Here is a 27,573-nt window from a genome sequence, read left to right as displayed (position 1 = left end):
AGGGCCTGGTTGCGGAGCTGTTGTGGGCTTTTGCTTTCTAGGTTGGCGAGGCGGAGGCTTTTGATATGGCCTCTTTGATCTAGACTTGTTGTGTGGGGGATAATACTTCCTCGGACGGAAGAATGACTTTTTGAGCTCCCTCTTAAAAGGTTGTTTAGAAGGGAGGTCAGAATGAATGGATGAAAGCTGCTTAAGGGTCTCGTGATGATCCTTTAATTCAGCAACTATTTGGTGAATTTGCTCACCAAACAAATTATCCCCTAAACAGGGCAGGTCAGAGAGCCTGTCCTGAACCTCCGGGCAAAGGTCAGAAGACTTAAGCCAAGCCCAGCGTCTTGCTGAGATGGCTGTAGCAGATAGTCTAGTGGAAGCATCGAAGATGTCGTAAGATGTTCTTATCTCATGCTTTCCAGCTTCAAATCCTTTAAGTACGAGGGTTTGAAGGTGCTGTTGGAACTGTTCTGGTAAGGTATCTGAAAATTCTTGTATCTGCTTAAAAATGACTCTGTTGTATTGGGTCATATACAGCTGATAAGAAGCTATCCTGGAAATGAGCATGGCTCCTTGGTATACTTCTCTGCCTATACTATCTAGGAACTTACTCTCCTTGGTAGGAGGTATGGATGAGTATGGCTTCATTCTTTTAGCTTTCTTTTGAGCGGACTCTACCACCGAGTGGTGGTCTAGCTGTGGTTTTGAAAAGCCAGGTGCTGACTGTACAAGGTAAGTAGAGTCAGCTTTTTTATTTACTGGAGCAACAGATCCAGGAGTTTCCCAATTCTTTTTAAGAAGGTCTAGAAAAACCTGATCAATTGGTATGGAAGTGATGACTTTTGGGGCATCCAAAAATTGGAGTAATTCCATCATTTGGTGCCTGTCATCTTGCTCAGATTGAAGCTGAAAAGGGACCAATTCCGACATTTCCTTCACAAAATTTGTGAAAGAGAGGTCCTCAGGGGGAGAACGCTTTCTGCTTTCAGCAGGAGAGGGTGGTGAAGGTAAATCATCGGTGTCTGTGGAAGTATCATCACCCCAGGTGTCATAAGGGTCAGGATGTTGACCTGTAGGACCACGAGGGGGTTGGATACCTGAAAGTCCCGGCTGAGGCTCCGAAAATCCCGAAGGAATCACTGGAGACATCGAGAATACCTTTGGAGGCATTGGTGCAGGCATCGAAGGCATCGATGGAGCCGAAGTGCGTATCGCCCCGGAGGAATGTATTGGTGGCGATGGACGACACGGCACCGATGGGACTACTCCCGAAGGAGGAATTCGATACGGTGTTTCTGCACCCGATGAAATTGGCATTGGGGAGCGTACCGGTGCTGTCAGTGACCCAGGTATCACCGGTGGAAGGGTGGTCATTAGCGCTTCCATCCAGGCGAGCAGCGGTGCCAGCGCTGCTGGAATCGGGTCGGTGACTGGTTCCACTCTTGGTGGCGGAGTCGGTGCCAAAGGAGTCTGGAACCGTTGCATCGCTTTATCGATGGCCTCCTGGACCAGCTGGTCCAGTTCTTCCCGGAGACCTGGGGTAACAATACCCGGCTCCGCGGAAGAGGGAGGCTGAGGCGGAGGGACCACAGTCCCCAGTGGAATCGCGGCTCCCAAACCCCGATGGGGAGAGGGTTGCCTCAATGTCTCAGAAACAGAAGTGGACGGTGCCGCTTCTGATTGAGACTTCTTCGGTGGTGGCTCGGACGGTACCGAGGTCGAAGACTTCGATTCCACGATGGTCCGAGACTTGCGATGTCGATGACGATGCTTCTCCCTCCGATCCCCACGATCCTCGGGGGAAGGGACGAGGGTCGATGGTCATGGAGACGTCGATGGTAAACGGTCACCGGGAGGTTGCCGACGATGGAAGGACTTAGACGGTGCCGGTTCCGAGGACGTCGATGCGATGGACGGCGGAGTGTGAGCATGGAATAGGAGTCCCATCTTCTCCATTCTGGCTTTGCGACCTTTTGGTGTCATAAGGGCACATTTGGTGCAAGTAAGGACATCATTTATTTATTTATTTAAACATTTTTATATACCGAACATATTGTATACACTTCAAGTCTGTTTACAATCAAACAACTGACTGTCTTTAACGACAAGTCTTAAAACAAATAAAATATTATAAATGATAAAACTAAATTAGAAATTGAAATAAAACCCTATAAATAATAACATTAAATTATACTATAATAGATTAAAAAATAATAAAATACATACATTCATTCAATCTTCAAACTAGTAATAGGGTTAAAAATAAAATAAAATAAAATAAAATCTAGCAGTTGTATTTTAGTATTTTAGTTCCCAGAAAATCTGTTAGAATCAATCTGTTATAGTAAATGCTTGCGTGTACAGCCATGTTTTTAGGTGCTTCTTGAAAAACTGAATATTTTCCTCTAATCGTAGCTCAAGCGGGAGGGAATTCCACAATTTAGGGCCAGCTATCGAAAGAGCCCTTTCCCTTACTGCATTGAGGTGAGCTGATTTTACTGAAGGAACAGAAAGCAAAGCCTTGCCTAAAGACCGTAGATTACGAGAAGGAGTATGGATATGCAAGGCTGCTCACTCCCTAAACATAATACACAGACTATGTGGGTCTGTGATAGACATGGTGCGCGTACAGTCTGGGCACCGACGGAACCCCGACGCCATGGCCATTAATCAAAAAATTTAGCCGCGGGACAGTCGACAGCCAGCAGGCCGTGAAGGCCAAACTCGACTGTAATCGGCGAAAACGGGCAAAAAACTTACCGAAACACCGCGGACTAATTTTGGGTAGAAGAGGGACCCCTGTGGGGCTAATTTTACTTCAAAGAAGTTTAAGAAGAATTTCCTGTCAGGAATGTGGTAAGAGCTCCTTAACCGCGTGGCTACTGCTGCGCGGAAAAAAGAAGACTGAAGGGGGACCCCTGCTGGCTGCAGGGTTAGTGCCATGCTGGGCATGCCCAGTAGGGGCCAGTCAAAATTCTAGAAACTTTGACAGAAGTTTTCCGTGGTTGGGCTCCATCCTCGATGTCACCCATTTGTGAGGACAACCATCCTTGCTTGTCCTGTGAGAACAGAATTAGTCACTTTTATTCACGGTGCCATTGATTCTGCTTACTTTCCAATGTGTCCCTGAAGCAATGTTAAGTAGTAATACAACACAAAATACGCATGTTTGAATAACTTATTAAAAACAAGGGTAGACGTTGCCCTTTTGTCATCTTGAAGTGGTTAGTAACAGCTTTGAATGCCTATTTGTGGAGGGAAAAAGATGCTCTTTCTGGATATTTAGGTAAGTGTACTGACAATGTTATAAATACAAAAATCAGTTAAAATATTAATTAAAAATATAGTTTGACATCCCACTTATTTTGTAACTTATGAGATTGCAGTACTTTACCTCTTTTCAGTCATAAGCACATTGCTAAGTGTGGTGAGGCTGTTAAATAACCAAAGCAAGATTTTAAAAAATGAAGATGTTTTCTGAGAAATGCCTTTTTTTGGCTCAATCATAACCTGCCCTGTCTGAGGCTACAGCAGCATAAGTCAGTCAAACTACCTGGGTTCCCCCACCACATTTTTAAGGATCCCCTTTTCCCATCTAACCCAACTATTGTAGTGAGTATCCTTGGCCGGTGGTCACTTCTGGATCCTCCTATTCAAGTGGTCCCATCATGATGGCTAAGAATTCCACTTTCTCTGCCAGAGACTATGAATGTTGCCTCTGCAGTATCCCAAGCCAACCCAAAAAGCAGAAAATGGCCTCAAGAATGAAACCAGGATCTCCTGCATGAAAAGATGAATTGCTTTACCATAGTCCTCATCATAAAGCTCTTGGCGCTCTGAATGATATTGAGAGTCAGCAATTTCTTCATACTCCTCCACCATGCTTGTGCCAAAGACTCTGTAAATAATGATGTCATTAAAAATTAAGATCGGTATTTTGAAAGGTAAAGCTTACTGAAATAGATGCTGTACAAATATTTACTGCAACTATATGCTTTCCAAAAATATCTCCACACACTGCTTTCCTTACTGAATTACTGTCATGGTAATTTATAGTTCCAAAATAAGGCCAAAAAATTCTCACAGGGATAAAGCTAACCAATTCAAACAATTTAAACACTGGAATATTCTACGCTCTCACTAAAAATATTTTAGTGAACAGAACTGTCATATATTCAATAACAGTACAAAACCTATGGATTATAATCATTGGTCCATATCACCCATTTCTACTTTTTCTTTGCATGCTAAAAAGTTTTCTCTACAAAATACAGTTCCAACACACTTAGCTTAGTGTTAGACAATCCCAACACAGATCCATGTTTGCTGAATTATTTATAGATCACCAAAACAGATACAGCATGTATGAAGGAAGGGAAATAAAAGCAGCCAAAGTATACAAGAGAAAGCAGAGAAACAGAAGGTGGGAGATCCCAATGTCAAAGCATGAAGGATATATAGGGGCAGGAACATGCCTGACAAGGAAAAGCTTGTGACTGATGCAGCAGTGAGGATGAAGTTTTAAAAGCTTTACAGTAGTAATTAGGTCTTGAAGCTAGAGAGGGGGACAGAGAAAAGGCATGGCAATAGAGAAAGCATGGTGACAGGAGAATATCAAGGCTACAAAGAGGAGAGTGAGGACTAAGCAGAGCACAAGGGGCATGAGAAGACATAGAAAGAGGTACAAGATGAAGTACAGATCAGCAAAGCACAAGGGTGTGGGATGAGAGAGGGCAAGCTGCTGAAGGCAGCAACCTGTGGACTGTATGGCTCTGGAGAACATTAAAGGCGACACAGTGAATAACCTCAGTCATATTGAGATGTCCATTTACTCCCATTTGGAAAATATTTCAATTAAGAATGTACATGCTACGAAACCACAAACGCTCCAAGAACGAGACTACCCTAACAGGAGATGCAGTCACTTTTCTTCAAGTGTCTAGATGTGATTATATGTATGTATATGCACATAAAGTGTTCACAAGTGTGTATACACACTGCTTGCACATAAAGAACAAAGGAACAGCATGCGTGGGAGGAGTCACCTTACACATACCCACCCCATTCCACCCTTTAACACTGAAGCCATTAGATGTGTCCAGAGATGAACAATTTGCACTGAGTTTTCAATCATTTTGAAAAGTTAGCTCCAATAAGTGAAACTGCTCATTTTCAAACTTCCTGAGTTTTATTTCAACAAAAATAAATATTTGAAAGCACAATTGTGCCACTTCAAACTGCACTATAATTTTTTTTTAAGATGACAGCTGTCACTGAAGTATACCACTTTGGAGTATAACAGGGTGATTTTCTTTAGTTTTTAATGGGGACAAAGGCCACATTATCAATAGCTCTATCAGCAACCAATGTTCAAATCACCCACAAATTTTTAAACCAAGATTGATTTGATAGTATCTCTTCCAAAATCTTTTAAGAAATTATAAAAAGTGAGAAAAGAGAACCATAGACACACAAACTGTGCCAACTAGTTACTTCCTAGTGCAATATCATTGCTAAGTGTAAAAATGGATAATGCTTTATATAAGGATGACATTTAAATGTGCAGAATGTATTTACATCTGCATGACAATTTTTTCTAATCTAATTTGTTCAACAATCACTTCTGGCAAGGACTTGTATGGCAGCTACTACATTCTTCCAACACGCCTCAGTCCTGTAAGTACACAGAAGGGGAGCAGGGAGACTGACTTGTGAACTGTCTATAGAAAATACCTATTAAAGATAAATAACTTTTTTCTGAAGTCCTACAGATTGAAAACAAGCCCTAGCTAGGAATCCTAACAGACCAATCCAATACAATGCACTCAGCGGAGCGCGCTGTTTAACCCATGGATGGATGCGCATCCACAACCTCTTATTCGATAAGGGGATTAGCACACCAAACTCGCGTCCAACCCCGCAAAACTAATAGCACTCATTACATGCAAATGCACACTGATGAGTCTATTAGCTATTCTCCCCAGATCCCCCCCCCTAAAAAAAAAAAAAAAAAAAAAGTCTGCCTGACCCCACATTTTTCATGCTTAGACTTCATGGAGTGCCCCCTAGTCTGTTATCCAAAAGTGTAAATAACCGAGTCACATTTACTCGTTCAAGACCTCTCATGATTTTAAACACCTCTATCATATCCCCCCTCAGTCGTCTCTTCTCCAAGCTGAAAAGTCCTAACCTCTTTAGTCTTTCCTCATAGGGGAGTTGTTCCATTCCCCTTATTTTGGTTGCCCTTCTCTGTACCTTCTCCATCGCAATTATATCTTTTTTGAGATGTGGTGACCAGAATTGTACACAGTATTCAAGGTGCTCAAAGTTGAGCGTCCGTTTTCCTAACCTGCTGCAGCCACCTCTCCTGGGCGCCCGCTGCCAATGAGGCGCTAGGGGTGCACATTTGTCGCTAGCACCTCCTTGGGTAACGTGACCCCTCATTTAAATGTTCTATTGCTCCCAGAAGAGGTGGATGGGCGCACATTAGGAAAGCGGGTGCTCAATACTGAGCGCCGGTTTTCCGCACAGTTTTATTAGATCGGTCTGAATAAGAGGAGAAAAACCAGAGTGGAATAAGTGGTTTTTGTGGAATCTAACAGTCATGGGTAAGAGTTCACCACTTAGCCATGAAGAACAGACTGCCCAAAAGCTCCTTTGATGTTGGGAATCTGCTAACAAACAGGATAATATAAACATGTGAATTGAAGCCCACGTCACAGCTCTGCCTGTCTCAATAGGGGCTGACCTTTTATGAGCCACAGACATAGCTATAGCCTGACATTATAGGTCAAACCTGCTTGAATGTAAGGTGAAGGATATACAGGCTGCTATCTAATTAGACAAAGTTCTCAGCAATCCCATGTTCTTGGTGGGCAAAACAAAGCAGGGTGGACCTTCCAAGGCAATGCTCTTCAAGTTAAGGCCCATGATGCCCCCCCCCCCCAAACAACTCTCCCTAAAGCAGCCCCCAATTGGTCTACAGTCACTGTAGCATGCTACATTCATGATTAAGTGCCCCCTTTCCCTGCACAGCTAGAGAGGTGCAGGCGGCAGGGGAGTGTGACAGCAAGAAGAGCCTGGCCCCTTAGTTGGCTTCAGTGGAACAAGCAAGACAGACTGCAGCAAGAAAGAGCACCATCCCCGGCTCAGCCTGTCTCTGCAGGAGAGGCAGCCCACCTGACCTAGCCCCACAGCACGCAGAACCAGAGGAGCAGGAGCAAGAAAGAGCACCATCCCCGGCTCAGCCTGTCTCTGCAGGAGAGGCAGCCCACCTGACCTAGCCCCACAGCACGCAGAACCGGAGGAGCAGGAGCAAGAAAGAGCACCATCCCCGGCTCAGCCTGTCTCTGCAGGAGAGGCAGCCCACCTGACCTACCCCCACAGCACACAGAACCAGAGGAGCAGGAGCAAGAAAGAGCACCATCCCGGCTCAGCCTGTCTCTGCAGGAGAGGCAGCCCACCTGACCTACCCCCACAGCACACAGAACCAGAGGAGCAGGAGCAAGAAAGAGCACCATCCCCGGCTCAGCCTGTCTCTGCAGGAGAGGCAGCCCACCTGACCTACCCCCACAGCACGCAGAACCAGAGGAGCAGGAGCAAGAAAGAGCACCATCCCCGGCTCAGCCTGTCTCTGCAGGAGAGGCAGCCCACCTGACCTAGCCCCACAGCACGCAGAACCGGAGGAGCAGGAGCAAGAAAGAGCACCATCCCCGGCTCAGCCTGTCTCTGCAGGAGAGGCAGCCCACCTGACCTAGCCCCACAGCACGCAGAACCGGAGGAGCAGGAGCAAGAAAGAGCACCATCCCCGGCTCAGCCTGTCTCTGCAGGAGAGGCAGCCCACCTGACCTATCCCCACAGCACGCAGAACCAGAGGAGCAGGAGCAAGAAAGAGCACCATCCCCGGCTCAGCCTGTCTCTGCAGGAGAGGCAGCCCACCTGACCTAGCCCCACAGCACGCAGAACCAGAGGAGCAGGAGCAAGAAAGAGCACCATCCCCGGCTCAGCCTGTCTCTGCAGGAGAGGCAGCCCACCTGACCTAGCCCCACAGCACACAGAACCAGAGGAGCAGGAGCAGCCAGGTTACAGTTGTCACAGAAGGATTTCCCTTCCTTTGATGCCAGAGAAGCAGGATACAGTTAGCCAACAGCAAGAAGAGCGTAGCAATTGGGGGGGAAGGAGTTTGACCACAGCACAACAAGCAGCAGGAAGAGCACTGCAGAGGGAAGCATGGAAGCCCAGAGCTGCAGACTGATTACACTTTTTCAGTCTCTTAGCTGTGGGCAAGAGGAACCAGGGGCTATGTAATTCCACAGATGACAGGGTAACAGCACAGGTAACAGTAAAGCCTCAGCAGTGTAAGCTACGCACACACCCTCGCCAGCTGAAGAGGAGCCAGGGAGGAAGGAATAGAGATAGTGGTAATGGCCAATAGGAGGTTGACAGGAGGATTCCTCTGATCAGCTGCAACACTGAGAGGGACCTCCCACTTCAGTCAGGGGGACTCACCACCCAGGTGGCCACAACACTGGAGAGAAGACCACCTCCCCAACCTGACTCCGCTTCAGCCCCACTGGATCCAAAGTGGCCCTGCTTAAAAAGTAGGAAATGGCTTTGATCCACTCCAGGTAGAAGATGACTTTCAATCATGCTGTGCAGAGCTTGTTCACCTTTGGCACAAGGCCTTGGGAAAACGTTGCAAGAATAGTGACTGATTAAAGCATAACTCCAATACTAACTTAGGTAAAAACTCTGCACGCATAGCAGCACCCTGCTATGATGAAATTAGTATTAGATATATAATTTACTAGAGCCTGAGGCTCAGGCACCTGCAGTTTGATGTTACTGTTACCAAAAAAGTGCTGAGAAGTCCAAAAATTTTCCTCTGCAGTACTGAGCCTTCTCTACCATTAGAAAAAAAGTTAACATGAAATCAAATGGAGAAGAAATTTGTTTTTACTAACAGCTCAGGAAGAGAAATGGGTCTACGGCCAATAGGCCTGTTAGAAGCTGCCGCAAAAGGAGCCTGCCAATGGGGACAATGAAAAAAAACTTCAGATTGCTCCAAGAATTACAATGAACAAGTTTTAACACGCACTAAGTTACACTTTACCCATGAGGGGAAGCCAGATAAAACATGTGTATTCAGAATACTAAAAGAACTGAAGTTTCTATACCATACCCAGTTACTTGATAACATCTAGCAGGGAATAAAAAGTATTTAGGTGGCAGCATTTTGAACACCACTCAAATTATTAATATTTAAAAGGATAATTTATTTTCAGAGAATGTGTAGAAGTACGTTTCAACCCCATTTGCCTCAGCAAAGCACTTACCTAGTCTATACTTGCATTGGCTAAGTTGAAATGTAGCTTGAAGAGGAATAAATTAAGCTTTCATTAAAATGAACTGAAGAAAGAAGATGTTTATGAGTAGAAAGTGCCCTCTCCCCTGAATGTCTGCTGACAAATGATGTCACAATGACCCCCCTTGTCCAGCATCCTGCCTGCCTCAGTAACCAGGGTTTGCATCTGTGCCATATCTCTTAATAGATATTTATAACCAGGAGATTTGAGGGAGTTCCTGTTGAAGCAAAAGCTGCTGAGAACAAGATTTTGCACTGGATAAAAATGGAGGGTCTAACTTGCTGAGAATACCGTATGTTATAACTTTGATATATATATTTTCCATTTAGGATTGTGAAAGAGCTTTAACATAGAATTGCTGTTCAAAATTGAAAGTCTTCTATTTGGCTGCTTGAGTGTGATATGGTAGCAGTAGTGGGAGCTTTAGAAACCCTGCTGAAAGCCCTGCATATGTAGACAAATCTGATCAACCTCATGTCTGGAGAGAAGCAGGGCTGATTTTTTGAAGCTTGGTTCAGTTGAAGGAGAGACCTTACCAGCTACATCAGCAACACAGGGAGAAATGCCTTCTCCTGAAGTGAGCCTTTCCAAGCTCCAATTAACTGAATTCCTTAAGCCAGAACCAGGTTTGATGTGGAAAATTTGACTAGGAAACCCAGTGAGTGGCGGAGCAATATGGTCTCCTCCAAGCACTCTAGAGCTCCTGACAGGGATGGACTCGGTCACATGAGAATGCACAGATTTCCTACCAACAAAGCAGTACTGTCACTGCTGCAAGGAACCCGAGCAACTTCTGATCCCTTGACTGAATGAAAGGGGGAATTGTCTGGATGGAGGTCATCTTGAACCTCTCTCTCCCCCATCTCTGTAAATCCAGCATAGGCCTAATTCCCCCCCCGACGTCTTGGGGATTAGGAAATATCTGGCCACACACCTAAGGGGAAACAGCTTCAAGCACTTGCTAAAGAAGCCACTCCACTTTAGAGTCAGAGGAGGGCAAGAAGCAATAGCTGTACTCTACAATTTTCAAGACTCACAGGTTCTTGGTAACATGGAGCCATTCTGGGAGAAAGGACTGAAAGTTAAAACTGATGGTTTTAGGATGAGTCTGCTGCTGAGCATTTGGTTAATGCCTGTCGATCTCACATGGACACTTGTAGGAAAAATACTGGCCCCTGGTGGGAACCAGCTGATCCCTCATTGCAGCTGATAGCAATTGTAGGGTGGATTTTTTTTTATCAGAACCACCATTTCTTAAACATCTTCTCAGAAACTACTCATTTGCAGCCATGCAAGCTATTGGGTTCCAAAAACTGTGACTGCAGCATCAAGAGCTTCATAAGTGGAACAGATGAGGTGCTTCTCACATTCCTTCACTGTACAGCAGACGACAATCAACTGCTCTGGCTCTGTTGAATCGGTCAGACTTTAGCACGCATTTGTGCAGATACTGCACCATATAGAGATGGTGAGCCACAATCTGGGCAATTAGCATGGAACCCTGAAAGATCTTTTCCTAATGAATCCAACACCTTTGCGTCCTTCTCAGGTGGTGTATTAGTGTGATCACACGTGCTGACTATTTCAGTGCCGACTCTTATTTTCCTTCCTAACACTGATGGCCAATGTCTTTGCAGCTTATACAAAAACTTGCAATAGCAGAGGTCCTCCACAGGAGAAGCATGTGGAGGTAAATCTGGAAGGATTTGAAGGAATCCCTATAAATCTTCCCCTTCTCTCAACCATGAGGTAACACTAAGCCATGACCCCAAAGAGGACAAGGATGGCCAAGGAAGAGATTTCTGCTGGTCTGAGAGGGGAAATATCTTGCAAGAACTCAGAACAGTTTTCTGTATCTCTTTCTGAATCATAAGACTCTCCTAGATTAAGTGACTCCACCACCAACTCCAGATGCTCTTGAGAAGTCGACAGTGGTGTAGGAGAGAACAGACCTATTATGTGGGAAAACTTCCTCCAACTTGGACAGAAAAGGTTCTAATTTCCCCCTCTGGTCTATAGGGCTTAAGCTGGCAAAAATTCTTCACTAGCTCAGACAGCAGTTACCCATAGGCTAGGGGACCCACTTTGCTGGAGGAAGATGCCCCCTTTTCAGAGACCAAGATTGGTTCATCATTATTAAGAGCTGTTTTGTATAGCTGTAAAGGAACTTTGTGCAGTAGCTGCTCTCTACCACCATTCCTGATGAACGACATCCTGGACGGTGCCAGCTATGCCTCCTGTCATGCCCTAGCTTCTACAGTAGGACTCCTTAGCTTATATGCCAAAGTGCCTCACTCTGATACAGATGACTCCTTGGTATGCCATGTCAAGTGGATCAACTATGCCTTACAGTGTGAACTATGATCGGCCTAGGTACAGATAAAACAAGTTACAGAACAATGGGATCTTTTGAGCCAAGGATGATGGGACTTGTGTCGATGGCTATCTCCCACCAAAGGGGATTTCTTACATTCTTTGCTCTCAGTGCCTTTGACTAGTGCTGTAGGCTTCCATGCCTTGCTTAATCCCTGATGTATGGTAGATCTAGGAACCAGTGCCACACAGAGAGGAGTCTTCCCATACTCTAGGGATCAGGATGGAGAAGTCCCATTTTGACTTCCTGCATCAAAAGCTGGATGTCTTGCTCCTAGACAAAAAGCAGCTCCACTGCCCAGTCTTTCGTCTAGGAATATCACCGTTACCCACTGGCATCTTCCTTAGGGCCTCCATTTTACAGACAATGCTGCTGTACACTAGGGGACATTGACAGCAGTTGAAGGAGTCATGATGCAGGCCCAAGTACTGAAAATGTACAGCGTGTATATCCATGACTACATCCAGCACCCACATATATAGGCCTTGAAGCCAGATCGTAGGGTTCTTGGCCTTGGGATTTTTCCAAATTCATCTTGAATTCTTTTAAGTTCTTAAAAAAAAAAAAAAAAGTGAAACTTCTGTATGAGAGGCTATCAAGGCAGCAGCAGCAAAAAAAAAAAAAAAGTGCAATGAGGCAGCAACTGGCACAAAGCCAAAAAGCTGAAAAATTCTTGAGACTGGAACACGTCCATCATCAGGCAAAGACAAACTAACATGCAGTGCATGCACATAACTGAGACATTCAGTAAAGCTTTACTGAGCTCTGAGTGCTGGGTCTGCATCGGCACTGTCAGATGTCGTCAGTCATGCCTAAGTCATGCCTGCTTACCTGATGGTATTCACCCCATGAGTTCTGAAGGAACTCAAAATATGAAATTATAGGATCTGTTCCTGTTAATCCGTAACAAATTAAAATCTGCCACAATACCTGGAAGGTGGCCAATATAAAGCAAATGTTTAAAACAGGGCTCCAGAAATGAACCAGGAAACCAGACGAGTAAGCTTTACATCTGTGCCAGGCACTACGAGAGAAACTATAGTTAAAAACTAATTTGAGCATAAGGAAAGGCATGGCTTAATGGAAAGAATTTTAGCAAAGGGAAGTCCAGCCTTATGTATTGATCTTTCTCACACCTACTTATTAGAATTATTTGAAAGTGTAAACAGACATGTGGATAAAGACAAGCTGGTTAATATATCACACCAGGATTTTCAGATGGCATTTAATAAAGGAATAAAAAAACAAACTAGGAATACAACAATGCCTCTATCAATCCAATGTGCAGTCACACTGAGTACTGTGTGCAATTCTGATCGTCATACCTCAAAAACAGATAAAAACTAGAAAAAGTATAGAGAAAGACAAAAATGATTAAAGGGATGGATTGGCTGCCTTGCAAAGAAAGGCTAAAAAGGTTAGGACTCAAGTTTGGAGATGAGAAGATATAGGGAATATGATAGAGATTTATGTTGTGTGGTATGAGAAAGGTTAATAGGGAATGAGGTGGTCACCTACAGCTGACCAGTACACTGGCTCTGTGCCTTCTGACTTTAGTGTGCTGTTCAGCAGAAGGTGCCCAAACTCACAGCTTATGCTTTGATTTTACCTGCCATGCTTTTTGGCACTGCGTGTGAGATTGGCGTTGTGCATCCAAAATTGTGGGCACATTCTTGCAGTCATGGCCATTTTGGCAAGGAGTGGAAAACAAGTTGATAAGAGTAAGCTCTTTAGGGAAGGCACCGACAGCTGAACAGTAAGCAGTATGGCACTGCTGCATATATTGTCCAGCTGTTTAGAGAAAGTAAGAAAACCTGTGACTGGAGCCCGCCTCAGAGAGCTTGAGGTGGAGTAAACTCACATTGGTGCTCAATGTCTTATTTGTTGTGCCCAGTGTGGTATTTCACCGTAGACCCAGGAAGGGGTTAAATTGCCAGCGTAAGGTCTGTGGAGCAGGCACCTAAGGCTAAACAATGTGTAAGGTCTCTGGGGAAAGCACAGATGAATAGCTGGTCAAAGTTGGGATGCACCACTTCAAAGTGCATACAATTCAGCTGAAAGTACCTTCCCATGAGAGCTTACATTTTGTTCATCTGAAGGTACACGCTCCAGAAAGCTTACACTGGAAACGTACTCCTTCCTTGGTCTGAGGTAGAGTAAACTCACATTTCTAGTGAGCAATGTTACTGCATTGCTGTGCCCAGTGGTGGCAAAAAAAACAAAACAAAACAAAAAAAAAAACCCCAGCTAGATACAACCATGTTGGCACAGCAATAGAATATCATGGCTACCAGAAATGTTCCACCTCAGACCTAGGAGTTAAATTTGCCAGCCAAAGCAATTTCAACTGTCCCCAGCCATACCCAGACACGCCACCACCACTCCATACAACCTCCCTTCAACATGGACGTCTGGCACTATGGCCTTGCATGCAAGATTGCATTGTGATTTGGGCACATTCTTGCATGCAAGGCCTGCCAAGTGAAATGAAAGAATCAACCAGCAGGCAACTACAGCCAGGTTGCACCCTTTTTGCCCTAGTTGGGACGCACAGCATTAAAGTGTGTACTGCTTGACTGTAGATGCCTTCCCAAGAGAGCTTATCCTTTAATTTCACTGTACATGCTTTCTGGAGTTAGGTCCATAAATATTTATTGGTCAAATGAACATTTGTTTTCCACCTTAATTCTTGTGGGAAAGCAACACGAAACAGACTTATATTGGAATTTGCAGGGAACTTCTAGGCGATCCAAACTAGTCACTGTGGGAGAAAGTATGCCAAGCTTGATGGCGCACTGGTCTGACTCAGCATGGCATTTCTTAGGTTGCCTTGCTCAGTAGCTTGTATCATGCACATTTTGTGTATATTTGAGAATTCACATCCAGATCTGGAGACTCACACGTCATATCTTTGAGACTGGCTGTACAGAATAAGATTTCTTCAGAAAATCTGCTCTCAATCAGATTCGTGCTAATATAGTACTGCCTCGAAAAGCTAATTAGAAAATATTCAAAATTAAGCCAAAGAGTCTTATTTACAAGAAGGAGTACAATATCTATGTAAAGATTGGATGCAGTCTGGGATGGTAACTATGAAACAGCCAAAAGCAAAAGAGGAGCACTGCTGCACGCAAACAAATCAAATAAACCAGGAGAATGTGCAGGATAAATTCAATGTCCACACAATTTTGAGTGAGAAAATGTATTCTTTTGAAACGGCAACTCCACGGTGTTATAACAGGAATTAATTCAAAGCGGGTGTTATTTCTATCATCCTCTGCCCGTGCCTAAAGATTTATGTTAGCAAAGCTATAAGACCTATAAAGACTCGGATTATTGAACACAGATCCAGTCTTTGCAATCTTCGTGATAATGTGCCCCTAGTCCCCCATTGCATTGAACAATCACATAATATTTCTGACCTTCGGGTTTTTTATAATTGACGTAATTTCCCTCCCACCTCGTGGGGGTGATTTCTCTGAAATTCTTACCCGTAGAGCGCAAAAGTGGATTTTCAATTTGAACAGCTCAACACCAGATGGTTTAAACAAAGAAATCGAATGGCGATATTTCACCTAATTTTTTTTAATGTTTTGCATTTAGCTTGGTTTATTTACAATTTATGTCCTGTTGGTTCTCCGACTCTTACCTACCACGCCCGTTCTGCATTTACTTAGTTGTATTTGATTTGTTAGTTTTAGAACTATGCTATTTACAAATGTAAATTCATCAACATTTGTTTTTCTAAAATGTGCATGGTGTCTCTTTAGGTCTCAATCACAACCTCTTCCCCACACAAACCACTGTATTCTAGTGTACCGTAGTGTGTATCCACAAATCCAAATAAATGGTACAACCAGTAAACCTAAAACTAATGTCTAAATCGTTCACCAGATATTTGTAGACCCCTTATTCCAAGGGTCTGTATAACATCACAGACTCTATTATGGTCCAGGGTCACCTTGCTTTAATTCATAACATCATTATTTTGTTTTTGTTTTAGTATTAAAATCTACCGCAGGTCTCAATGTATTCTTATCTTTTTTCATAACTGCTAGATACAAGATTCGCTCATTCCTTCTCCCCCCCCCTTTTCGTGACCCCTTTTCCGTTTTAACACTTTCCCACAAATCACACCACACTTTCTTTGGAGTAATAAAGGCCGCAGTTTATTCTTATATTAACCCGAGCCTCGCCAAGTACTTAAAATATCATATAACAATCCCCCCCTTTCCCCCCCATTCGTATAACAGTCCAACAGCGCCCCCCACCGTTTCCAGTGGTAGAGCATCCCCAAGTAAACAGTCCAACAGCGCCCCCCACCGTTTCCAGTGGTAGAGCGTCCTCCTGTAAAGCCTCCGAGCATCGGCCCCCCTCTTGCTCTTTGGCAATCTCGTGCAGCAGCCCCCCCGCACTGCACAAGATTCCCCCCCCCTCTATAAAGTTAACAACCCAATGCAATAAACAACCTTTGAGGCTCGGGTTTACCGCCACTGCGACGAATACAACAGTTCCCCAGAAATACACATTTTCAAAGTACAGGGTGGGAGGGTGGGCAAGCCTCAACCTGCTGCCTCGGTCATTCCTCACCGACTGGCAGTTATTTCCTCCCTCCTCTCCTTTTTCCTCCCTATCCTCCAATCCCGCGCTCCTATTTGAATTCTACCCCCCCCCATTGGCTACTTTCTTCCTCGCTCTCACTCCCCCCCCCCCCCCCCTTTTCTCCTTCTCCCTTTACCTAATGCCCGCCTTTCCTTCTCTCTCTTGACTACAGTTATGTCCGCAGTGCAAGACAGGCTCGCCCTGCTTGGACAAACATGCACATTGTCCACAGATATAACAGGAGCTCTAATACTCATCCATTAGTTGGTCACCCGACATGATCGTGTTTCGGACAAAAATGTCCTGCTTCAGGGGTTCCCCTTCCACATTTATACGAAAATCGTCCCGTATTACCTCCTCTAACTCGAGCCTTCTTATCTTCTGTTTCAATGGATGCAACAATAAACTGGTACGAAACGAGCCTTATTTCCTTCCATGAAATTTGAACCTTCTTGTATTCCTGGCTTACGTATCCGTCTTTAATTCACAACAGCCCTAGAGCTGTGTGTCCTCCTGAACTGGCGTCCCACCGGAGGTGATCCTCTTATACCCCTGCGACCGGAAATGACATCAAGGACTTCAGTCCTCCTTCAGGTACAGGTTATACCTCTCTAACACACCGCAGACAGCGGGACTGTAGTGTGTGAGATGGAAGAAGATGTGGTGACGATCAGGACGTCTGACACGATGGACTTACGGACAATTAAATCTAATGGCATGAAAGAAGACAGTGGATGAAGACACATGGTGTAGGGAGACGGAGGGGGATTAGGGTGTTGGACGCGATGGTCTCATGGATGATTAAATTTAATGAAAGAAGATAGCGGATGAAAATACGTGATCTAGGGTCACAGAGCCAATAGTAGTAGGATCAGACGTGAAAGAGAACTGCAGTTACGAGTTAGATAGGTATAACTCGAACTTCACCGACGTGAAAGAAAGCAGCGGATGATACCATGTGACCTAGCAGCACGGAGGCAATTCTAGGAGTTGAGGACGTGAAAGAAGACTGCAGTTGATGCGAGGCGGTGAAGTGGGTGTGTTAGAGAGGTATAACCTGTACCTGAAGGAGGACTGAAGTCCTTGATGTCATTTCCGGTCGCAGTGGTATAAGAGGATCACCTCCGGTGGGACGCCAGTTCAGGAGGACACACAGCTCTAGGGCTGTTGTGAATTAAAGACGGATACGTAAGCCAGGAATACAAGAAGGTTCAAATTTCATGGAAGGAAATAAGGCTCGTTTCGTACCAGTTTATTGTTGCATCCATTGAAACAGAAGATAAGAAGGCTCGAGTTGGAGGAGTTAATACGGGACGATTTTCGTATAAATGTGGAAGGGCAACCCCTGAAGCAGGACATTTTTGTCCGAAACATGATCATGTCGGGTGACCAACTAATGGATGAGTATTAGAGCTCCTGTTATATCTGTGGACAATGTGCATGTTTTGAAAAAAGATAAGAATACATTGAGACTTGCGGTAGATTTTAATACTAAAACAAAAACAAAAACAAAATAATGATGTTATGAATTAAAGCAAGGTGACCCTGGACCATAATAGAGTCTGTGATGTTATACAGACCCTTGGAATAAGGGGCCTACAAATATCTGGTGAACGATTTAGACATTAGTTTTAGGTTTACTGGTTGTACCATTTATTTGGGTCTCTTTAGGTCTTCCATATATTTTGTTGCTTCTGTTACTTTAGCGTTTTCTTTTGTTTTCTCCACTGTACCGACTCTTGACTGGCTGTTAAATTTGTATCAGTTTTAGTTTTGTCTAATTCCATTATTTACATGTTGTCTTCAGTTGAGCTTTCCGCCGTTTAATCTAAACTCATTTAATTTCTGCCTTTCCCACCTTTTACATGGTGTCCGGCTTGAGTTTACCCTCTTACCGAGTCCATGTCTAGGTCCTCCTTCCACTTTCATTTTGTTGACAACTTGTTCCCGTAGTGCTCTTTAACGTCCTGCACGCAGCATTCACTTCTGATTGGCTGCTGAATCTTTCCTGCCAAATTGTTTAAAGTTAAGTAGCCACCGACTTAATGGCAGCGTCGCACTCCCAATGACGCTGAATGTGAAACCGGTTACAGGTATAAGTTTACTCCTTTTAATATGTTGCTAAGCTGTTTTAAACATGTCCACTTTGTTTAAAATCATGCTAGTAGTTTTGTTAAAAAATCTTCTTTGTTTACTTATCCCTTGGTCCATGTCTCTAATTTTTTGTTTTCGTTTTCACTTTACCTCTTTACCTTATCTTCTCACATCCGTTTGTCAGAACTGATTGTTGGAATTTTTGTGCCAGTAAATTTATTGCTATGAATTTTTTATTAAAATAATTTAAAAAAAACATTTTTTGTTAAGCATTGCAGAGGTTATATAGGCACTAGTTCTCATGTTAGTGCTGTATTTTTTAGGTATGCCATAGAGTTGACCTATAGTATTCTACATCCTTAGTTATGCCGGCACCATTTTCTTTGTTGTCCACCTTCTGATTTGCTGTTTTTGTAAACTTATCCTTGTTTTACTTTGTAGAAGAAATAAAGTACTGTTTGTCCCTCCCGACGCAGCCTCGGGGTGAAACACGGGTCCGTGTCGGGGGACCCGCTTTGAATTATATCCTGTTATAACACTGTGGAGTTGCCGTTTCAAAAGAATACATTTTCTCACTGAAAATTATGTGTGGACATTGAATTTATCCTGCACATTCTCCTGGTTTATTTAACTATGAAACAGCCGCATGGACGATTACGTATGCATGTCTGCCAGCTTGCGCCAAAGGGTGCAGCCATATAACATGCATATATGGTATAAAATAGACTGTACACGCATACATGTGCGCCCATGTGCACACAAATGCTGCATCTACCATGTAAAAACCGAAGTGATTAGTAACTCTGTTGCCTGAACCTCGGTATATAAAAGTTATAAATAAATAAATAAATAAAAAAGGGGAGGTTTTAGTAGACATGCTCGCCAACAATTACCTGTTTCTCCATTTCGCTCCCAGTTTGTCCAAGTAAAGGATTAGATGTCCTACCCACCCGTAGTTAACTAGCCTACTTTTTACCCTGGTAGCCCCAACCCGTAAAACCCCACTATCTTTAATTTCATTTTTGTTTCAGAACTTACACGCCATCCATAGCAAAAGTAAAGTTAAGTAGTAGGGGATCCCAGCATGCACTTGTGCGTGTAAATACTTACGCAGAGATTTCATTGGGAAATCTAGGAACGCCCATGCCCCGCATCCCCGCCCCTCTTTTTGAAAAAACATTTGTGTGCATAGCAAGAGATACGTGCATACTGATGTGTTTAAAATCCACATGGCACATGCTAGACTGAGCTTTGGCGTCTGTAGGCTTTAAAAATTTGCCCTTTAATCTGCTTTTCATATTATATTTATTTAAACCATTTCTATACCATCTTTAACATATGACATGCCTACAGAAATTTTTTTTAATCTAAAATGACAAGAAACCTGAATTTGGGTCAACGGATTCCTGAATGTCAAAGCGATGACCAGACGGAAGGACTGAAAGATACAGATTTGGTGCAACCCTGTTGACATTCAGATAAATGTTCATCCTTTAAGTTAGTCTGTGCTCCTGATCTTCTGGTGTTCTGTCAGACCACAAGGAAGGGAAAACTGCATTATTAGAAATAGGTTTCCACTTTACATTACCTTATAAGGCTCAGTGGGCAAAAATGCTCTGATCCAAAATGCGACACCAACTCCACCTAAAGAACACAAAACATTAATTTAGGGGAACCAGCATATATTGCCACATTCTAAAACTGAATTTATCATGATCATATCAGGTTTCTCATTTATAAATAAGGATTACTGAAGGTGATATGCAGATTTGCTTGAAACAAAGGATCTTGGACAGCTTTACAGTTTTTTATTGCCATGCAACAGATAATAGTCATACCAGAGAACACACAACACTCAAACAGAAGGTTGCTAACCTTTATGTATTTGATGAACATCTGAAGCAAGAGAAAGAAGAAAAAAAAGCTGTCAATACAAAAGATTAGGTACATGCCACATGCAAGTCATATTACACTGTCTAAAACATCTATGACAGAGCAAGTGCGGAGAGACAAACAAGCACATACATAGAAAGTTGTAGTATTTCAGTCTGAATTCAGCAGTTTTCACCCAGCAACCTTGAGAGCTGTAAAACAGTCCCAGTATCTGAAGATGTACAGATAACCATTATTTGCATTTATATGCAAAAGCAACCATGCACTTTGTTCTGGGACCTTTTGCACATGGATTATTTTAAAAAATCCCTCACATTACCCATACTCACATCAAAGCACTTCAAATATTAGAAAAATCTATCTTAAGACAAGGCAGCAGTATATATATATTCCATGTACAGTAAGCATGGTGCATCATTTTTCTTCAATGGAGCGTTGGGGGCGGGAATAGTAAATAAAACCAACCTGCAGAATCCTTCTCCAAAAACAAACAAAAAAACCCCCTTTATTGCTCATTATAGAACAATTACAGACATTAAGGGGCTGATGCAATAAAACACGCGTTAAAACAGACGCTTGTATTAAGCACACATCGCCATGTCTCCTGAGCACCTGATGCTATATTTAATGATCAGATGTTTTAAAAAGGACGCACTAGGGAAGAATTATGCATCCCTAGCACTCAAAAGCATCAGGCGCCTAGGAGACGTGGTGGTGCGCACATTAGGACAACAGGCGCTCAATACTAGCATCGGTTTTATCCCGCTTCAGATCGATTTTTGGACGCCCAATATACACGCACAAGGGTCAAAATCAGCCTGGAGCGCATCCATTGTGCGTGTATATTATGCATCCAGAATTTGTTTTTAATCAAGCCATTAGTGATTAAGAATAAAAGTAGGAACCACACAGGACAATTTAAAATTTCTCCTGAGCCCTTGACTTGCAAATTGATTTAAACACTAGTTCCGGGGCTGGAGTTAAATTTGCCACATTAAAATGTGTGCGTTGGGCGCCCAGCAATTTTCTGTATTGGTGGATAATAGGTAATAGCCTCATCTAAATGGAATTTGCATGTAATGAGCGCCATCGGCTATGCATCTGTTTGGGCACACGTTTTGGACGCGCTAATCTTATTGCATCAGGTGATAGTCTAGCACATCCAGAATGCGCATTGAACTGCACATAAACACGTATGCTACGCTGAGCATACTTTATTGAATCAGCCTGTCAAGATAGAAGGATGAATTAGCCATTACATGTGGGTGACATCATCTGGCTGCACTGAATGGACTTCTCTCTTAGCTAGTAGCGCTTTTATTCCATCGAGCAACTGCAGGAGTTCATGCTCATGTATTGCCTTGTGAGCTGCCTCGGTTAATTTTACAGCTAGTTTTAGCTAGGCAGTTGAACCTCCAGAGAGCCAGGAAGGTATTTAGCATGGCTAATTTATCCTCTCTTTATGGTATGCAAACTTGCTAGTTCTGTTGATAAGCAGGGCTAAATCAGCCATTATGTGTGGGGAATTCCAAGCAGAGCATTTACTGAAAAAAAAGGCAACCCAGATCTCACTGTGGAGAGTGGACTACTGGGTGAACAGGCTATACAAACCTGCTTGTCCAAATGTACTATCACTTTATCAGAGACTATCCAAACAGGAATGGAACACAAAAGTGCGCAGATGTCTTCGCGAGGCATGGCTTGCAGATGAGCCACTCATGTAGCCATGGCTGTAACTTGAGAGCATCTGTAATTTTAAGCCTGCTAGGATATAGTAGTGTGCCATGCAGTCTGCTAGCCAACTGGACAATGTACATTTGGCCACTGCTAGGCCCAGTCTGAATGAGACAAGAAGCCTGATTACGAGGAAGAGTTCTTCTCTTGAAGTAAGCCAAGGTCCTTTTACAGTCTAAGGTGCAAAAGGCTCTCTAGCTTTAACGTGCATGTGGCCTCGGGAAGAACGTAGGCTACACAATGGCTTGATTAATATGAAAAGTAGCTTTGGTAAAAACTTTGGATAGATGCTGGGATCCCCTACTGCCTTATACACAATGTGAATTGTGTATAAGGCAGATGAACTAAATTCTGAAGTTCGCCAATTCTGCTAAGGATACTGCTAGCGGGAATATTACTTTCCACATTAGGAACTTGAGAGAATTTGATTCCAATGGTTCATTTGGCGGCTTCATCGGTTGTGCCAGAACCACATTAGATCCCAGGAAAGAGGTGGCTTTACAAATGGAGGTTTAGTTATGGCGTATGTCTTTCATGAACTTGGGAATTAACAGATGAGTTGACAGGCCTGCCATCAATTTGAACATGGTTAAGATCAGTGAGTATCTCATTGATGAGGTGTCAAGACCTCATCAATGAGATTTATAAAAAGCATTTGTGATGTTTTAACTCACTCAGAACAGCATGAAGTAAACCTGTCATTTTATAAGAAATAGATGGTCTGCTAGCAACCAGGTGAATGAGTTGTTTATACCGATAAAGTTCTGTACATTCAATGACTTACACAAGAACTGTAACAGATTTTAAACCAAAGCAGTAAGAAAACTCTCCCTTAAATTACCTTGTAAACACAAGTTCTCATTTCCACACACAAAACGCAGAATATTACCTTCACATATTTAGCATACATCTGTTCATCCAATGGGAAGCTTTGAACTGTTCTCTCGTCTCTACCATGGAATGTGCCCAACTTAACCCATTTACTAGTTGGATACCTGAAAATGAAAGAATGGAGGCATGAGGCCACTGTTTAAACCAGGATTAGAAATAAAGATGAGAGAGGTAAAACAAATTATATGAAATAAATGGCTTCTCTCGGGTAAGGAGGGAAACAACATAGTAGATAATGGATAGCTATGGATCAATGTGACCCACCCCAGTTTTTCCCTCTAGTTCTCTCTTTGGGGTAGATGACCATATAAAGTCCCATATTTAAATCAGAACCAGCTCTCAACCTGTTCCTACCACTCCCCTCTATCTATGCCACGCCTATTGAAATCTCATGAGCGTCAGCTTCCATCACTTCTGGTGGTATGCCACGCCAGATATTTCCATCTTCCAAATCTCATATTTCATCCAACATTCAGGACCCCTCCCCATATCTTACTACCAAGTTTTGTGATAATGAAGTAGATTGAAGGGAGTCAAATCCAGCTCAGCAATGAGCTAAAGTGATTACCATCTGAAAATGGCTTGTGGTCTATATTATGGGGCGGGAGGGAGAGTTTCTATTCATAGCTATCCACATTAAAAAAAAAAAAAAAAAAGTACCTTTGGCAGTCTCAGAGAAGGTAAGAGATAAGGTCACTGATACTTTATCTTTAGAATAAGGATGTCCTGCTGGAGATGACATGCTCTTGCTGCACTGGGCCTGGATCTGACTCACTGCTATAGGTTGAATGGGATCTTTTCTGTGGCCCAGATGTGGCCTGCAAGCCACAGTTTGTCCACTTTTGCTCTAGGTCAAGGTTGAGATATAAAGGCAGTGTAGGGAAGCTTGCATTACCCATTTGTGGGTAAATGGAGGATTGATTGTCAGTGTTAGAAACCCAACATCTTTAATAAGCAGTGAAATTCACTGAATATTTAATAGGGGAAAAACATGACAAGAGAGGTCCATGTGCAACTAATTTGTAAAGCTGATTTCTTATTCTAGGAATTTCCTACCACAACTGTTTGCATTCTTCTAGAACGGGGAATAATACAAGAACACCAAGAACAAAGGACCGCGGCAGAACATTACTAAAGGTGACTCAGGGAGAGGAGGGGAGAATCAACTACTTCCCGAAGAACGTGAACAGATGTATGGGAAGTTCCTAATACAGGAAAACATCTGGAAGTCAAAGACTCTTCCACAGATTTTTTCTTTTTAATATTAAGAGAAAAAGAGGGGAGTCAATCAAGTATGCTAGTAAAGAACTGGAAATCTACCTAGAAGCTATTCAAACTTGGCTATCCTTTAATAAGCTAACAAAAAAATGTGGAGATTACTTACCTGATAATCTCATTTTCCTTAGTGTAGACAGATGGACTCAGATCAAGTGGGTATAGTGTGCTCGTGCTATCAGTTGGAGACGGATCTGACGTCAGCACGGGTACATATACCCCCACAGGAAGTGAAGCTCTTCAGTAATCTTCCTTGCAAAAGCTGTTATGGATATATGTGTACTGACGATCAAAGAAATAGTGAAAACAGGATTCTCCTGACCGATTGATAGTAGCTGGAGACCACCAGCATTCCCAACCGGAAGGCGTCGACACCTGGCAGAGTGGACGCACTCATGTAAGAAGTGATAAGGCTTACCTTGAATCGGTGAACCCAATGACTACAGGCAGCTGGGCGGGATGCTGAGTCCATCTGTCTACACTAAGGAAAACGAGATTATCAGGTAAGTAATCTCCACATTTCCTGTCGTGTAGCCAGATGGACTCAGAACAAGTGGGATGTACAAAAGCTTTACTCCCGGACTGGGCGGGAGGCTGCCTGAGGACCGTGTAAGACCGCCCTCGCAAATGCTGTGTCCTCCCTGGCCTGGACATCCAGACGGTAAAACCTGGAGAAGGTATGGAGGGAGGACCATGTCGCCGCTTTACATATTTCTGCAGGCGACAGCATCCTAGATTCCGCCCAAGATGCTGCTTGGGCTCTGGTAGAATGGGCCTTGACTTGTAGAGGCGGTGACTTCCCGGTCTCTACATAGGCCGCTCTGATAACTTCTTTAATCAGCGGGCGATGGTGGGACGAGAGGCCGCTTCTCCTTGTTTCTTCCCGCTGTGAAGGACGAACAGATGGTCAGTCTTTCATACTGTTTCTGTCATTTTCAGATATCTGGGCAGCAATCTGCCAATGTCAAGATGGCGTAGCAAACGCCCTTCTTCTGATTTCTTCAAACCCGCCGTGGTAGGCAGGGATATGGTCTGGTTGAGGTGAAATTGTGAGACTACCTTAGGCAAGAAGGATGGAACCGTGCGAAGATGGATAGCCTCTGGAGTGCTTCTGAGAAAGGGATCACGGCAAGACAGTGCTTGTAGCTCTGAGATGCGGCGTGCTGAACATACAGCCAGCAAGAACACCATCTTCAAAGTGAGAGAACGGAGAGACAGGCCCCGAAGGGGTCTGAAGGTGGATCCCGCGAGGAAATCCAAAACTATGTTGAGGTTCCACAAAGGCACTGGCCACTTCAGAGGCGGACGAATGTGCTTGACTCCTTTCAGGAAGCGAGAAACATCTGGGTGCGTGGCAATGGTCTTGCCATCCCTCCTGGGACCGTAGCAAGACAGCGCAGCCACCTGAACCTTGATGGAGCTGAGGGAGAGACCCTTCTGAAGTTCATCCTGCAGGAAATCCAAAACAATAGGGATTGTGGTCGCATGCGGATTGGTGCCGTGAGTGTCGCACCAGTCTTCAAACACTCTCCAGATCCTGACATAAGTGAGGGATGTGGAAAACTTGCGAGCTCGGAGGAGTGTATCTATCACTGGCTCCGAGTAACCTATTTTCTTCAGTCTAGCCCTCTCAATGGCCAGACCGTAAGAGAGAATTGAGCCGGATCCTCGTGAAGGATGGGACCTTGACGTAGCAGGTCCTTGAGCGGAGGCAGGGGAAGGGGCTCCCCTGCCAGTAGTCTTCTCATGTCCGTGTACCAGGGTCTTCTTGGCCAGTCTGGTGCCACTAGAAGAACTAGGCCCCGGTACTTCTGAATCTTGTGGATAAGGGTGCCTAGCGGGGGCCACGGAGGAAAGGCGTATAGCAGGGCCCCTGGAGGCCATGGCTGAACCAGGGCGTCGATCCCGTGAGAGAACGGATCTCGCTTGCGGCTGAAGTATCTGGGTACTTGAGCATTGGACTTGTCCGCTAGTAAGTCCATGTCCGGAATCCCCCAGTGATCCACAATCATCTGGAAGGCTGTTGGGGACAGCTGCCATTCCCCCGGATTTAGGCTTTCTCTGCTGAGGAAGTCTGCTGTGGTGTTGTCCCTTCCGGCAATGTGCACAGCGGAGATGTCCTGAAGATTCACCTCTGTCCAAGCCATCAGCGGGGCTCTCTCGAGGGACACCTGTTGGCTTCTGGTTCCACCCTGTCGGTTGATGTAAGCCACCGTGGTGGCGTTGTCTGACATCACTCTGACTGCTCTGTTCCTCAGTCTGTGAGGGAATCGCAGGCAGGCTAACTGGACTGCCCGTGCCTCTAGACGGTTGATGTTCCACCCCGACTCTTCCCTGCTCCACCGTCCTTGGGCGGTGAGTTCTTTGCAGTGTGCTCCCCATCCGCTCAGGCTGGCATCTGTGGTGAGCAGAGTCCACGTGGGGGAGGACATCTTTGACCTCCTGCTCGTGTGGTTGGACTGCAACCACCACCGTAGCTGAGTCCGCACTCTGGCCGGTAGAGGTAGATGCATGGAGTAATGCCGGAAGCGGGGGCTCCATTGAGAGCAGGGAGCATTGTAGAGGTCTCATATGGGCCCTTGCCCAGGGTACCACTTCCAGGGTGGATGCCATGAGACCGAGAACCTGCAGGTAATCCCAAGCTGTGGGCCGACTGGTTCCCATCAAGGACCGAAGATGCGTCTGAAGTTTTAATCTTCTCTTGGTGGTGAGACTGACTGTCTGCCTGGGTGTCGAACTGGACTCCCAGATATTCCAGAGATTGGGAAGGCTGTAGGCAACTCTTGTTTAGGTTGACTACCCATCCCAGGCTTTCCAGGAGGGCGATCACTCTGTTGGTTGCCCAATGGCTCTCCTCTCGCGGATTCGCCCTGATCAGCCAATCGTCTAGGTAGGGATGGACAAGGATTCCTTCCCGTCTGAGCGCCGCTGCTACCACTACGATCACTTTGGTGAAGGTCCGCGGCGACGTGGCCAGCCCAAAGGGCAAAGCCCGGAACTGGAAGTGGCTTCCCAGCACCTTGAAGCGTAGGTAGCGCTGATGATCCTGGTGAATCGGGATATGCAGGTAGGCTTCTGATAAATCCAAGGCCGTGAGGAATTCTCCTGGCTGTACTGCGTTCTTGACTGAGCGCAGAGTTTCCATGCAAAACCTCAGGACCCGTAATTATCGATTGACTGACTTGAGGTCCAATATGGGCCGGAAAGTGCCCTCTTTCTTGGGTACCATGAAATAAATGGAATAATGCCCAGAATTCATTTCCCGTGCAGGTACCGGGATTATGGCTTTCAAGGACAGGAGCCTCGTCAAGGTAGCTTCCAATGCGGCCTTCTTGTGGATCGGACACGAAGATT

The 27,573-nt window shown here is 44.5% G+C and overlaps 1 protein-coding gene across 8 annotated transcripts in view; it reads right to left on the bottom strand.

Moving 5' to 3' along the window:
* The window catches only part of SUCO (SUN domain containing ossification factor), a 238,504-nt gene that overhangs the window by 94,857 nt on the left and 116,074 nt on the right, over positions 1 to 27,573 (bottom strand). For 7 of the 8 annotated variants that reach the window (XM_029618558.1, XM_029618553.1, XM_029618555.1 and 4 more), the window contains 4 exons: positions 22,943 to 23,048; positions 20,302 to 20,322; positions 20,015 to 20,070; positions 3,798 to 3,889 (listed from right to left, as the gene is read on the bottom strand). In XM_029618558.1, coding sequence (XP_029474418.1) covers positions 3,798 to 3,889; positions 20,015 to 20,070; positions 20,302 to 20,322; positions 22,943 to 23,048 — 275 coding nt within the window. The remainder of the gene's footprint in view (positions 1 to 3,797; positions 3,890 to 20,014; positions 20,071 to 20,301; positions 20,323 to 22,942; positions 23,049 to 27,573) is intronic. The other variant, XM_029618554.1, reaches the window with a different exon arrangement.

Source organism: Rhinatrema bivittatum, chromosome 10 (assembly GCF_901001135.1).
Source record: "Rhinatrema bivittatum chromosome 10, aRhiBiv1.1, whole genome shotgun sequence".
Taxonomy (NCBI): Eukaryota; Metazoa; Chordata; class Amphibia; order Gymnophiona; family Rhinatrematidae; genus Rhinatrema; species Rhinatrema bivittatum.
This window is presented reverse-complemented; position numbering and strand designations above follow the sequence as displayed.